We start from the raw sequence: 12,620 nt of genomic DNA, 5'->3' as shown, positions 1-12,620 counted from the left end.
TACATATGGCCGACCAAAATCTGGTTACCCTACAATTTATGATTTATAAATCATTCGTTATTTTATAATTTGAGAAAAATTTTAAGCTCTAATATTATATATTACACTTACCTAGACTCTTTATTGATTCAATATAATCTCAGGATTTATTCCAGTAAAAATAACACAATACTTATGAACTTGGAAACTCTTACGTTTAGATTCTTGGCGCAAAGAAATATTCAGACTATTGTCTAGTCTTACAACTGGTTTTTTCTTCTTAGAATCAATTAAAGACTGTGATACATCACAAATAGCCTTACGTTTTTCATGAATTTTTACTTCTTTAGATTCAGAACTAGAATTATAACCAGAGGTAATTACTTCAGAATTAGTTCTGGTTTTGAAACTTGACTTTGATTCATTTGCCCTTTTCGTTCTGGTGTCTTTTTTATTCTCTTTTGATCTGTAATTGAATTGTAGATTATTTTTTTTTTTGTTAACAAATTTAAAAAACTAAAAAAAGTATTTGATTGTTAATATATTACCTAATTCAATTTGTTCATCTGACTTTGATAATTTTCCACTATTTTCTGATGATTTTTCTTTCTTATCATATTGTGAGAGCTTAACAGTCGCAATTTTGGTTTTTTTTTCTATTGACCTCATCATTATCATTTATTTTATTATCACATTGTATAGACAAAACCAATTTTTTGGTACCGCTACTTTTTGAGATCATTTTTGGTTGTTCTAATACTTTTTTTTCATTGTTTGGAATATCTTCATCTGATGAATTTAGAGAAGCATGACTACGTGGAGAAAAGCCAGCGCCGTTTAAATTAACTTCTGGTAATCCTGTTAAAATATCATCATTCACATCGTTTGTTTCCTTATGATTTATAGTTTCATCAAGTCCTAAAAAATAGTCATTTCAAAGAATTTACTTTTTCATATGATTATAGTATATGCACATTACTTGAAGCAAAATTAAAGCTTGGACTATTTTAACCATTACAGACAAACAAAAAAATTCCAAATATATAATAATGAGTATAAAATAGTATTACTACCTTGACAATCGAGTCTCTCACAAACTATAGCTATCCCATCAACAAATCCAGATAGACAAGGCTCATCGTTCTTTAAACCGGAAGAATTTTTTCTGATATTTGTTACTGCGTCTGAATCAGAACTATCTTGACTGTCAAAAACTGCTTTTCGCTTCCTTTTGAAGTTCAAATGAGCAAAATAAAGTTCTTGAGATTCTCCATCAACACGAGAATAATTACCCAATGTCTCTTTCTCCTTTTTCTTCGTATTTTTTCCATTCTTTTGACCACCAAATTTCTGAAAAGCAATATTATCTACTACTGTATCTACATTATCGGATTTTTCGGGAGTTTTTAAAATATCTACAAGTTGCTGAGTTAGAAGCTGAGTTGGTTCAACCATATCGTCATAAGCTACTTCACCAAACATACTGTCCAAATGTTTTAATACTACATCGTTATCCTCGTAATTAGAAGTGTGAATTTCTTGATTCTTATCTTTTTTATTTTTAAATCTATTTTTTGTACTTTGATTTAATGATAAATTTATTTTGTTCATTGAGATAGGAGTTGTTAAAGTATACTTTTGATCTTTATTATCAATTTTTTTTTGTGATAAATATCCATTTTCATCCTTTATATGATTGATTTCCTCATCATTTTCATTACTTCATCATTATTCTCAATTTTTGATATTTCCTGAGATTCTTGTTGAAAACGATCATCATTACAACCAATTTTACATGATGAACTTATTCGCCACTCTGCACAATTTTTTGAAATTTTATTTTTTTTCAATCTCAAAGTTTTTAATGGTTTCTCATTAATATCACAGTCATTGTTAATCTCATTTTCAATTTGAATTCTTGTTCTTCTAGCATATTTTCTGTCATAGTATCATTTTCGAATTCTATCAACTGTGTTGATTCATTATCATAATTATTACTCAAACCTTTATTATTTTCTTCATCATTATTTTCAGAAAACTCATCAGCTTTTTGTGTTTCTAAAATTTGTGTATCAGCTGATTGAGTTGTAAGTTTCAACACTTGTTTTCTTTCAGGAGATTCAAAATCATTTATTTCTCGTACCTGTGTATCTATAATTTGAGTTTCTAATGAATAAGTTTTACGTTCAATTAAATTAACTTTTTGGGTTTCTATTAAGACTTGAGTTGCAATTATAGATTGAGTAGCCGCTAAAAAATTTTTTTTACTCATTTGTATCAGTGTAGGAGATACAATTCGTTGAGTAGCAGCTCATTATTATAAGAATTTACTTGAATGTTAGAATGAAGATTCGATGTTGTTGGTGACATAATCTGATTTGGTGTCATATACATTTCATTATCACTATCATCTACAATGTTATCTTCATTTTTAGCACCGAGTGATTCTGAAATTTCATCTAAATCTACAAGAACTGGACTTCCAAAATTTCTATTAAATAAATGAACGTCATTGTTTATATTTTCATTATTTAAATTCATATCAGTTATAACTTCACTATTAGTAGTAATATTTATATTACGATTTCCATTAGAATGTTCTTTTTGCAAAAAATTAGAAAAAACGCCTTCATCATCAGTTTCAGACTCATCATCTGTTTCTGCTACAATTAAGCACGATTGATCAGGTATTAAAGTTGATGAATTTTGAATGTTTTCAACTGCTATTTCGTTTATTATCGGACTTGATTGGTTTTGAGATGCATTATTAGACTTATTATTACTAGAAATATTATTAATACAAACCTTTTTATTGGTGGTCATAATCTCTTCATTTTTATTACTTCTTAAGACCATATCAGTGACAGGTACTTTATCTTGTTCATGTTCCTCATCACTTTCTGCAACCATTTCAACTTTTTGAAACGGTGCGTTTAATACTTGTGTTGTTACATTCTGATTTTTAAACTTACTTGATTTCTCTTCGACTGTTGAGTCTCGGCATCATAAATTTCTGTTTTTTCTTTCCTAATATTCAAAGGTTGGAATCTTTGTGTTGCCATATTGTACACGTTATTATTATCTTGATTTTCAAATTCATTTCGTTTTTGTGTTTCGATGTCATAAATTTTTTTATTATTGAATTTTTGTGTCATCGCATTTTCCAAATCATTATCTTGTGGTTTACAGAAATTTTTTGGGTTTCAGCATCATAAACTTGATCATTTTGTTCACTTGCTAATTTTTGCGTTGAATTTGGCTTTCATCTGTATCGTTATTTTTTATCACGATATTTTTGTGTTTCTTTATCAAAAATTTCGGATTTTACTGATATGATGTTTTTTTTTGCCTTTTGTCTATTATCCGTAGTTATATTTTTTTCTACCAGATTGTTTGGAATCATATTTTTGAGTAGCACATTCATGGATAAAAACTCTGACTTTCAATAGATTTATTAGTACGTTGAGTTTCTTCATCATATATAGATTTATCTGATTCATAATGTTTATTTTGTCATTATTGCTAGTATCTTTTGAATTTATAGTTCGATTAGGTACTAAAGGCTTAACAAAAACAGCTTCTGGAGTCTCTTGTGTCCCCAAAACTACAGAATCATCACTATCACCGGTGGATGAAGTATTAGGTCTTGATGAATTTTATTTGACTCTCTTCGTAGTTTTAATCCAGGTTCAGGTGTTGAAGGAATAATAATTGATTCATCATCTCGTAAACGTAAGTATGTACCATTTAAAATACCAAATGTTAATTTGGTACCATCTAATAATTGGTAAAAACGATCAGGTTTTAACTTCTCCTGAAAAGAAAATTTATATAATGTGTTATAATATTATCTTTATAAATTTAACAAATTATTGTAGTTTTCTAATATTACATTTGTTATTTTAAAATTTTTATAACTTTAGCATATTAGTAGAGCCTATAATTCATTTTATTTCAAATTTTATTAAACTAACAAAAATTATCATGTTAAGATGTGTAAAAAATAATAGATTTTTGTTTTTACTAATTATCATAAAGTATGAATTATTTAAATTAAACTATATAAATACTTTACATCGTTCATTCGTGTTTTATTAGTTGATCGTAAGTCACAAATGAAGGCATGTTTTGCATCAGCTTCAATTTCTGCATGATACATTGAAACATTCTGTAAAAGTAAAATAACAAATAATGATTTATTAATTTATTAAATTACTGATAATACTATTAAGATGTTGACAATTTTATATAAAGCCAATATTTTTTAAATGTTCTGAGAGGTCTAGGTTAATAATGATAACTTTCAAGTTATCATAATAGAAAGTTCACAATATGCCATGATTAACTTCATAAATCAACGTAAATTTCGTTAATTACTTGTATTTTATTAAAAATAAATGTTAAAATACATAAAATTTATTCATATCATTTATTTTATTATGTAATTAATTAAATTTATCATAATAAATAATTGAAAGAGCATCAACCCCAATAGAGATAGTGGTTTACTATCATTTTAAATAGTGGATAACTTAAACTTGGCTTACTATATAAAGGGATAAATAAAAGACAGACCTACAGTGGAAAACAGTCAGAGTTTCGAAATGAATCAAATTCTTTTGATTTGTTTCTTGCCTCTGGCTTTCGCTACTTTGGACATCGATAAAACTTCAGATGGTCCAAAAGTGATAACTCCGTTGGGAGGAATTCGAGGATTTTACGATCATTCACTTAATGGTAGAAAGTATATAGCTTTTGAAGGGATTCCATACGCTAAACCACCTGTTGGGGAAACTCCGTTTCAGAGTAAATATCAAATCCATGTTATTAATTTTATTTATAAATTGTCGAAATAAATGTTTTCAAACTATTTATTTATTGAACTCACATACTTTTATATAATGTATTAACTTATGAACATTATTTAGCCTCCTCAAAAGCTTCCAGCTTGGAATGAAGACATAGTTGCAATTAAGACAGGATCTCCATGTCTTCAATATATTCATACTCCTCTGGATGCAAAAGAGAGAATAGTTGGGTCTGAAGATTGTTTATATTTAAATGTTTACAAACCAGTTCTTGAAAGTGCTAAACCCTTACCGGTGATTATTTGGATTCATGGGGGAGCTTTCCAATGGCATATGGAAGCTCGTGATGGTCAATTTACCAAGCCAGATTATATTATGGACAGGGATGTCATCTTTGTCACTTTCAGTTATCGTGTTGGTCCTCTTGGTGAGTAATTAGTTTATTGATATTTATTATTTAATAACAATTTATTTATTACTTTTAATCCATTATAGGATTTTTAAGTACTGGTGATGAACATATTTCCGGTAACATGGGTCTTAAAGACCAGAATATGGCTATACGTTGGGTAAAAGAAAATATCAAAGGCTTCGGTGGAAATCCTGATGAAATCACTCTTTTTGGATTAAGTGCTGGAGGTGTTAGTGTTCACTATCAATATTTATCTCCACTCAGCAAGGGTCTTTTTAAAACGTATGCTTAACTGTTTTAAAAATAGACTCATTAATGTATTTACTTTTAAAACTTTTGAAAACTTTCAATTAATTTCCACAATTTTTTAGGTGGACTTTCTTTTAGTGGAAATGCACTCAATCCTTGGGCTATAACTGAAGCTGCTCCAGAAAAAGCTAAAAAATTAGCTTCTATCGTAGGCTGCTCAACTTCAAATGTTGAAGAAATGGTGAAGTGTCTTAGAACACGACCAGCACGACAAATCGCAAGAGCCGATATGGACTTTATGCCTTGGTTTTTTAATCCAATGACTCCATTCGGGCCTGTTGTAGAAAAATCAACTGCAGAATCTCCATTTATCACCAAAATACCAGCAGAAATTATTATGGATGGAGAAGCTTACGATGTTCCTTGGATTACTGGTGTAGTTCCTGAAGAAGGACTTTATCCCGGAGCTGGTTAATTAATAGTTTTTTATATCAAATTGTTTTTTTTTTCAATTTTTTTTCAGTAGTTATACTTTTTTTTTTTAATTGTTCTATTAGATTTCTGTGCTGACAATGTTGCTTTAAAGGAACTGGATGCTCGTTGGGACTCTCTTGCACCATTCCTTTTCGATTACAACTACACAATTCCTCTTGGAAAACATATTGAAGTTGGACAAAAAATTAGACAGTATTATATTGGAGATAAGCCAGTTGATAAAACAACTGCTTTATCTGTCGTTCACGCGATCGGTGATCGTCTATATGTGATGGGTAGCTTGAAGGCTGTTAAACTTATGTCTAGGGCTAACAAAAGCCCCATTAAATATTATTACTTTACTTACAAGGGTGCGGAAAGTTTGGGACCTGCTATGACTAGAACTAATATGGACTTTGGTAATTAAGTATCTTTTAATAATAAAATAATTGAAAATTAACAAAATTCTTCTCAAAGAACTTAGTTATAATATTATCTTAAACTATTTTTAGGTGTTGCTCACGGCGATGATCCTTACTACGTCGTCGGTTCTCCATTTATGAATCCAACTACAACTTCTCAAGATCGAGCCATGCAACGACAATTGCTTGACATATGGGTATCTTACGCTATTAATGGGTACGTATAAAAAATAAAAAGCTTATAATTAATTAAAAGTTATTGATAATTTAAGCATAAAATATTGCTTATTTTAGAACACCAAATGTCGGTCTTGACTGGACTTCAATCAATCCATCTCAAGATAAATTAGTTTATCTACATATTAAAGGTCCAGGAAAATTAGAAATGAACTCTGAAACCAACTTTGGTAATATTGAATTTTGGAACAGCATTGATTTTGATGAAAGCAAAGTCAATGGAAAACGAGTTGAACTTTAGTTATCTAAATGGAATATTAAGTTATGTTTTTTTGTGTTTTATCTTTCGAGATATAATTTTTTTTAAATCAATTGCCATAAATAAGTAACGGAAATTGTAATAAATAAGAAGTTCATATTGTAATAAAATAATAGTACATACATGATCATTAATGCAAATATCATTATCTAAATGTCTTCCCACTTTGTTGATTCCTTCAAAGATCGGATATTTTTTGTTTCCCACTGTTAGAGTCGCAACCTTAACAAAAAAAACGTAACAGAAAATATAACGCAAATATTTATCATGCAATCAAGAGATTTTAATTTAACTAATTATAATTTTTATAAAAATTTATTAATAATAGATAATTAAAAGATTACCTGATATACTCTTTTTGGTGTTTTTTGCAATGATTCTGATGATCTGAAGAAGAACTATCGTTATCGTCTAATACTTGAGTAGATGGGGAATCCATGTCGTTCGAATTACACTCATAAACAATTATGCAGCAGTAAATTTTTATATTTAAAAAAAATATTCATTGAAATTTGCCAAATAATAACATTAATTTAACTCATTTACAATGATAACATCAAATAATTCTATATTACACACGTGATAATAACTTTTTAGCGGCGTCGTTGTTTGTTTTGAAGTGAAATTTCTATCAAATACATATTCAATCATGTACACTACGTAATATATAATATATATATATACAATAATGTATTTTAATATACCGGTGACTTTTATAAAAATGCTCCTTTTTAGTATATATCGACAAAATATATGTATGAATGTATATTTGTTACGCAGGTATGATTTTTTTTTTATATTGAGTTTCCAATCTAGAATTTTTTTTAACTTCGGCTAAACTGAAAAAAGTATAAAAATTAAGATAACATTAAAAATATTATGTTTTAGTATGTAAAAAATTTCTTTTTCGTATAGTAGGGTACAAAGTTATGTCGTAATCAACAACAATAACAGAAATTCGTTAAAAAGTGAGTAGTTAGTTATTTATCTTGCATGTCTCGGTATTAAGATGGCCGTGCAAACATGATAATAGAAATTTATAATTTATTAATTTCTTAAGAAATTTTCATTGATTATTATTATTTACGGCAGACTTTTCAACCGTTCTAATAATAAAAAAAATTATTTTTCATACTAAAGCATCATATTTGGAATGTAATCACAAATTTTATAGCTTTTTGAGTTTAGCCAAAGCTTAAAAAATTCTAGATTCGAAACTCAATGTAAATAAAAATCATACTTGCGGTCGGTAATTGTTCTCCAAGGATACACCAGGCATTAATGAAGCCGAGTGTACTGATTGTTATGACGCCGTTTAATTCTATACTTTGTAGTAAACGTTGCCAGATTTTAAACGTTCTAATGGCGGTATAGATAGCGGAAATACTAGATTGAATGGTTGGGATCAAGTAATAATAATAATAATTTACATGTTCAATTTTAAACTTAAATATTTATTTTAAAACCTTGGTGACTTTAGTTTTTATTTATTTTGAGAAATAAAAAAAAGAATATATTTAGTAAATTTCAAATTTTGATTTCAAGTTATTTTTTGCAACATCCCAAGTACTGTCATTTTCTTCAGGATTAGGACATTTCCGGTAAGCGTAACATAAAATTGAAGAGAATGTTTTACACTAACATTCATTTTCAAATGGCTGATAAAGTACATATACATGGTTTTTAATCATTGCAAAATAATTAATAACGTAAAATATTCAAAATTCACAATAAATTTTATAAAATCATTTCTGTGAAAAATATTTTTTAGCATAATTGCTTACTCAGTGTATTGCTTTTTCATATAGGGGATGAAAAATTTTTCAAGAAACCAACGTTTTTCTTACTGCATTGTAGTTTCGACCTTACCGTTCTGTGGTATATGTATACATATATTTATTCGTTCGTTTTCTACCTGCTTCTAACCTTCACTCTTATAATGTTTTACAGCCAGTACAATAGAGAATCCTCAGAAGACTGATTTTTCGAAACATCTAGTACTTACATTATAATAAATATATAAAAATGTGTATGTACAAGCGTCGATCTTATTGTGAACAAGTGTATTAATGCAATGTCCGATTCGAATTTGGATAAACAGGACACATTGAGTCCAAATCTTTCAAATAATTTACGAAGATTTCGATTTCAGAAAAAACCAATTGAAAAACTCAAAATGTGTAAGTTTTTTTTATTTCATTTAAAATTTTTTCTTTTTCTCTACATTTGAAATATAATTATTATTCTTTCCTTTAGAATTGCTATTTTTGGCCTTATTCAAATGTTTGGTGAACAAAGTCATTATTCTAAATCATTATTCACGTTTGTAACCCTATTTTAATAAGTCGTTGACTTTTAAAAATATAAAATATATAAAAATTTGAATATTATTTTATTCATCAAAAATATTATCCTTACGAATAGAAAATTTAAAAAATGTTCAATGAAATTAAGAAAAAATTATTTGTTTTCAGCTGATGACGATAGTAATCTAGTAGGCTCAGATACTCAAATCCGTAGAAAAGTAGTAAATCGCATTGAAGACAGTGATAGCGATGTAGGATCACCCATCAAGTTGAAAACATCCGACTCAGATGGAGATGAAACCAAAGAGAAGGATAGAAAATTGCAGTACCTGATTAAATTACATCCAAATCATGACACAGATGTAATAGTTTAATATATATATATATATATATATATATTTACATAAAAATGTTTTTTTAAAAGAATAAATATTTATTGAAAGAAATAGTTACAATATTATTGTTAATATTTTATAGAAAATTCAAGAAATATTAAACAACACCAATTGGGATTTGGATCTAGCAAAAAACAAGTTACAAAATAATAAAAAGAGACCATTAAAAAGTTCTCACAAATCAAAAAACAAAAAGCCTAGAAAAGATTATGATGATGATGATGATGGTGATGCTGACTCTGATGAAGCTACTTATAAAAATAAAGTTTTTGATAGGTAATATACAATTGATTTTTCTGTCAATGTAATGTTTTAATTTATATAATATGTGTTCATTTTAGTGATGAAGATTCTGATGTAGAGATATCGAATGAATTAACAGGTGATAAAAAAGCAGTATTAAATTTCATGCAAACTGCAATGATGTCAGAATTACTACTTATGAGTCAATGCTCTCAAAAAAAAGCTCAAGCAATCATTGATTCAAGACCATTCGAAGACTGGCGTGATTTAATAGAAAAATTTCAACATACAAAGTATCTGGATACAGAATTACTTAATTCAGCACAAGTTTTATTAGCTACTCGATCAGCAGTCGATAGTTTGATGAAAAAATGTCTCAGGCTTTCGGCAAATATGGAAAAAGCTGTAGCTGCTGGTGCTTCTATGATAAAAGAACAGCCAAAAGCTTTGGCTTCTGGCTTAAAATTAGCTCCTTATCAAATGGTTGGCCTTAATTGGCTAGCTGTGATGCATTCTCAAAATGTTAATGGAATTCTTGCTGATGAAATGGGTTTAGGAAAAACTGTTCAAGTTATTGCTTTTTTAACATATTTAAAAGAAGCTCAATTAATTGGAGAGAATGATGGTCCTCATTTAATTGTTGTTCCTAGCTCTACGATAGGTAAATTTTTACATTAAAAATATTTTCTCTTAATACTAAAATTATTTATCATAAAACTTTTCTCTTTACAGAAAATTGGAGTAATGAATTAGAACGTTGGTCACCAAATTTGAAGGCAGTTCAGTATTACGGTTCTCAAGAAGAAAGGAAAGACATACGAATGGGTTGGCGCAACGGTGATCTCGACGATGTTGATGTAATTTTAACAACCTATAATCTTGTTAGCAGTACTCCCGAAGAACGTAAATTATTCAGAATTATGCCAATTACGTATGTTATTTTCGATGAAGCTCATATGCTAAAGAATATGGGTACTGTTCGATACACAAATCTTGTGAGGATTAATGCCAAGCATCGAATCCTTCTTACTGGAACTCCTTTACAAAACAATCTTCTGGAACTTATGTCTCTTCTAATTTTTGTTATGCCGTCGTTGTTTGCAGGAAAACAAAATGATTTGAAGAGCCTGTTTTCTAAGACTCCAAAACTTGCTGGAGATAATCGAGATAAGCCTCTTTTTGAACAAGAGCAAGTAAAAAATGCTAAATTAATCATGAAACCTTTTTTTCTACGTCGATTAAAATCTCAAGTATTAAAAGACTTACCGATCAAGACTGAGAAGATAATAAAATGTAGTTTAGTGAAAAAACAACGAGAAATGTATAAACAATTGATGGTACAATTCTCAGAAGCAAATTATAGTGAAGATTCGGGAGTTTCCATGATGATGAAATTGAGAAAGCTTGCTAACCATCCATTACTTATGAGAGATTATTATGATGAAGAAAAAGTTCATGCAATGGCTAAAAAATTATCAAAAGATCCATCTTATAAGCAGAAAAATTCTCAGTATATTTTTGAAGAACTTGTTTTACTTTCTGATTATCAATTAAATCAGTTGACTAGAGTTCACAAGTGTCTTGCTGGTCAAGGATTACCTCAAGAATTAATTCCTATATCTGGAAAGTTAAAAACTCTTGATGAACTATTACCTCAGCTGAAAGAAGATGAACATAGGGTCTTAATTTTTAGTCAATTTACAATGATGTTAGATATCCTAGAGGAATACTTGACAATTAGAGGCTACACATTTTATAGGTTTATATTCGAATACTTTTCTGTTCCAACTAAATTTATAGATATTAAAATTATAAATACAATACCGGAAATAAGAATAAATTTAACTTATTTTCAGATTGGATGGTCAAACACCAGTGATAGAAAGGCAAGCTTTGATTGACGAATTTACACAAGATTCATCGATATTTATCTTTCTTTTATCAACTAAAGCTGGTGGTCTCGGTATTAATCTTACAGCAGCAGATACTGTAATTATTCATGATATTGATTTTAATCCATACAATGACAAGCAAGCTGAAGATCGTTGTCATCGTGTTGGCCAAACTCAGTTAGTTTTGCTTCTATATCATGTTTACTTATAACTTATTATCAAATTGAAATAATTATTTTCACATTTCATCTACAGACCAGTAAGCATAGTTCGATTATTAGGAGAAGGTACGATTGAAGAAGAAATGTATCAGATTACACAAGAAAAACTAAATTTAGAAGCACAAGTTACTGGTAACGAAGGTAAAAAACAAGTTGTATTATAATCAATTTTTTAAAATCAAAACCGCATTTTAAAATAAAAATTATCTTACTTACAGAAACAGAAAATACTGATAAAAAGAGTGTTTTAAGATTGCTCAAAATGACTTTAGGAATTGATCTCAACAAATCACAATCATTGTCACCAACAAAAAGTCCAAATATATCAGTTAATGGTTTTCATGGATAAATTTTCAATTTTACATTTTTTACAAATTTTCAATAATACATATGTGGCTAGCTCACTAGTGGGAAAAGTAATTATCTTAATGTGTGAAACACTATTTTTATGAATTGGATTATATGTTAACTTGGGATAAATTTAAAAATAGTCATCGACAATTTAATAATTACAATAAACTTGTTTGTGAGATATAACGTGATATACGATCAATAACACTCCAGTAAAATTTATCAATTTTTTAACACTTTTAGGTTTTTATACATCAAGTAAATGTAATATCAAATTCACAGTAACGTATTTATCGAATTACTCATTAAAAATTGCATTCCATAATTTATTGTACATTTGTATAAATTGTGAACATTTCTTTCACAATAAAA

The 12,620-nt window shown here is 28.4% G+C and overlaps 1 protein-coding gene, 1 long non-coding RNA gene and 1 pseudogene across 5 annotated transcripts; 2 read left to right on the top strand and 1 right to left on the bottom strand.

The window, feature by feature from the left end:
* Window positions 1-376: 376 nt before the first annotated feature.
* On the bottom strand, window positions 377-1,143 carry LOC118073090 (uncharacterized). Its single transcript, XR_004691071.1, has 3 exons — window positions 1,053-1,143; window positions 528-897; window positions 377-445 (listed from the first exon to the last, which is right to left on the bottom strand). It is a non-coding gene; the product is annotated as an uncharacterized lncRNA (long non-coding RNA).
* A 3,439-nt stretch (window positions 1,144-4,582) lies between these two features.
* Window positions 4,583-6,970, top strand: LOC118073089 (venom carboxylesterase-6-like; annotated as a pseudogene).
* Window positions 6,971-7,952: 982 nt separating this feature from the next.
* Window positions 7,953-12,431, top strand: LOC118073088 (SWI/SNF-related matrix-associated actin-dependent regulator of chromatin subfamily A containing DEAD/H box 1 homolog). 4 transcript variants are annotated; one of them, XM_035093385.1, is made up of 11 exons: window positions 7,953-8,238; window positions 8,386-8,441; window positions 8,649-8,718; window positions 8,791-9,020; window positions 9,315-9,508; window positions 9,624-9,817; window positions 9,883-10,445; window positions 10,517-11,543; window positions 11,641-11,853; window positions 11,932-12,038; window positions 12,116-12,431. In XM_035093385.1, exons 4-11 carry the CDS (start codon window positions 8,915-8,917, stop codon window positions 12,244-12,246), a joined length of 2,535 nt encoding a protein of 844 aa, XP_034949276.1. In that variant the 5' UTR covers window positions 7,953-8,238; window positions 8,386-8,441; window positions 8,649-8,718; window positions 8,791-8,914; the 3' UTR covers window positions 12,247-12,431. The 4 variants fall into 4 exon arrangements, with proteins under 4 accessions (XP_034949276.1, XP_034949280.1, XP_034949278.1 ...); XM_035093389.1 differs by lacking the exon at window positions 8,649-8,718; XM_035093387.1 differs by lacking the exon at window positions 8,649-8,718 and having other exon boundaries at window positions 7,953-8,249.
* The last annotated feature ends 189 nt before the right edge of the window (window positions 12,432-12,620 follow it).

Source organism: Chelonus insularis, unplaced genomic scaffold (genome assembly GCF_013357705.1).
Source record: "Chelonus insularis isolate UGA/USDA-ARS -01 unplaced genomic scaffold, ASM1335770v1 contig_98_pilon, whole genome shotgun sequence".
Classification (NCBI taxonomy): domain Eukaryota; kingdom Metazoa; phylum Arthropoda; class Insecta; order Hymenoptera; family Braconidae; genus Chelonus; species Chelonus insularis.
This window is presented reverse-complemented; position numbering and strand designations above follow the sequence as displayed.